General features: G+C 66.1%; 1 protein-coding gene across 1 annotated transcript in view; it reads left to right on the top strand.

Moving 5' to 3' along the window:
* CARD14 (caspase recruitment domain family member 14) overlaps positions 1–1,614 on the top strand; it is a 29,325-nt gene that overhangs the window by 17,693 nt on the left and 10,018 nt on the right. The window contains 4 exon segments of the mRNA XM_023523015.1: positions 11–124; positions 279–448; positions 878–1,020; positions 1,152–1,380. Coding sequence (XP_023378783.1) covers positions 11–124; positions 279–448; positions 878–1,020; positions 1,152–1,380 — 656 coding nt within the window.

Below are 1,614 nucleotides of genomic sequence, written 5' to 3'. Positions count from 1 at the left end.
CCCCCCCACCCCCAGCGATCTATGTGCCGTATGGGTAGGTGTGTCACACACACAGCACAACCGGTGAAGGACCACACACAGTCTCTAAAAGAGAAATGCCACTCGTTGAGGCGATTGCTCTACAGTCCCTTGGTGGTCAGCTCCACCAAGTGACCCTTGTGGTCAGCCGGGGATCCCAGGCTCGGAGGGGGGGCTGCGAATGTTTCGCCTGGGAGCCTATGAGAGGAACCTGCCCAGGAGGGTGAACATGGGGGTGGTGATGGGGCAGACACCCCGAGAGCATGCAGGGGACCACTCCTGACTTAACCAGCCCGTGGGGGCCTCTCCACAGCCCAAGCAGGAAGCGGGGGCCAGGGGCCCCTGTCGGAGGGGGAAGCAGCGGCTCGTACGCATGTTCGCCATCTGCCCACGGGATGACGGTGACTGCAGCTGTCCCAGCTCCTCCGAGGTACGGCCGGTACCTCCACGGCTCGGGCCGGCCAGGGGACGGAAGGTGGCCTTGCGCAGCAGGTGCTGGAGACGTGCTTAAGTGGGGGGGGGGCGCTTTCGGGTCCACGCTGCCCTCTAGACCCCCACTCGGCGTCCTGCACGTGGCCTCTCCGGGCCTCGATGGCTTTATATGTAGAGTGAGACATTACTGCCCACTTCGCAGATTTATGTGAGAACCAAGCCATGTGAAAAGCGGAGAGCCGTTAACAGGGGCGGGAGCGGGGGGGCGCGGCGCACAGTAGGTGCTCAGCTAACATGCCGGCCTTGCGCCCGCCCGCCCTCCCTTCTCGTCCCCTCTGCCCTGACAGCTGGGGCGTGGCTTTTCGCAGCAGGGGAGGGAGTGTGGGGACGCCCATGAACCCCGCTGACTCTGCTGGTCCTCCTGCAGTCTCAGCTCTGGTCCGACCTGAGCACCACGTCTAGCCGCGAGCTGGCGGACAGCTTCCGCTCCAGCAGCCCTGTGCCTCCCAGCCAGCAGTCCCTGTACAAGCGGGCCACAGAGGACTTCTGGGAAGACCCCTGCTCTTCCAGGTAGAGGGGCGGGTGTCAGGGTTGGATGGGACGCCAGCCGAGGGCCAGGCAGGTGCTGGGGGCTCTGGGCCTGAGACGGGGGGGTGGGGGGTTGGGCCATGCAGCCTGAGCTGTCTCCTTACACTCCACAGCGGCTTCCCAGAAATCCTGGAGGTAGATGGGGGCGCCTCCCTGGGAGGCGAGGCGGGCGACGCAGACCTAGATTACGAGATCGTAGACAGAGCAGGTGAGCGTGCCCCGCCCCCAGCCTCTGCAGCACCCTCCTCCCCTGGGCTAGGCAGGACGGGGCAAGGTCGGGGATCTTCAGGGAGGCCCAGTGTCTCCCCAGGGGCTGAGCAGAGCGCTGTGGCCGTGACCTCACCCTGAACGGGCCTGTGGCGGCGCCAGCTAGCGCCCGGGGCTCTGTTCCCTGGGCGGCCTTCTGTTGTCGCGGGTCCATCTCCACGTCCAGCGCAGCGTCGATGCTCACGCACACGTGTTCTCGCTCGCTCTTCCTCCCTGCCCTGACCCGTGGACCCTGGGCCTCCCAGTGACGGGGGGCAACGGGCATCAGCCCCCACTGCTGGCTGAGGCTCCACCTGTGGGAGCATCTCT

Source organism: Pteropus vampyrus, unplaced genomic scaffold (genome assembly GCF_000151845.1).
Source record: "Pteropus vampyrus isolate Shadow unplaced genomic scaffold, Pvam_2.0 Scaffold371, whole genome shotgun sequence".
NCBI classification, from domain to species: domain Eukaryota; kingdom Metazoa; phylum Chordata; class Mammalia; order Chiroptera; family Pteropodidae; genus Pteropus; species Pteropus vampyrus.
Note: the sequence above shows the minus strand (reverse complement) of the source record. Positions and strands in the feature narration are given on the sequence as shown.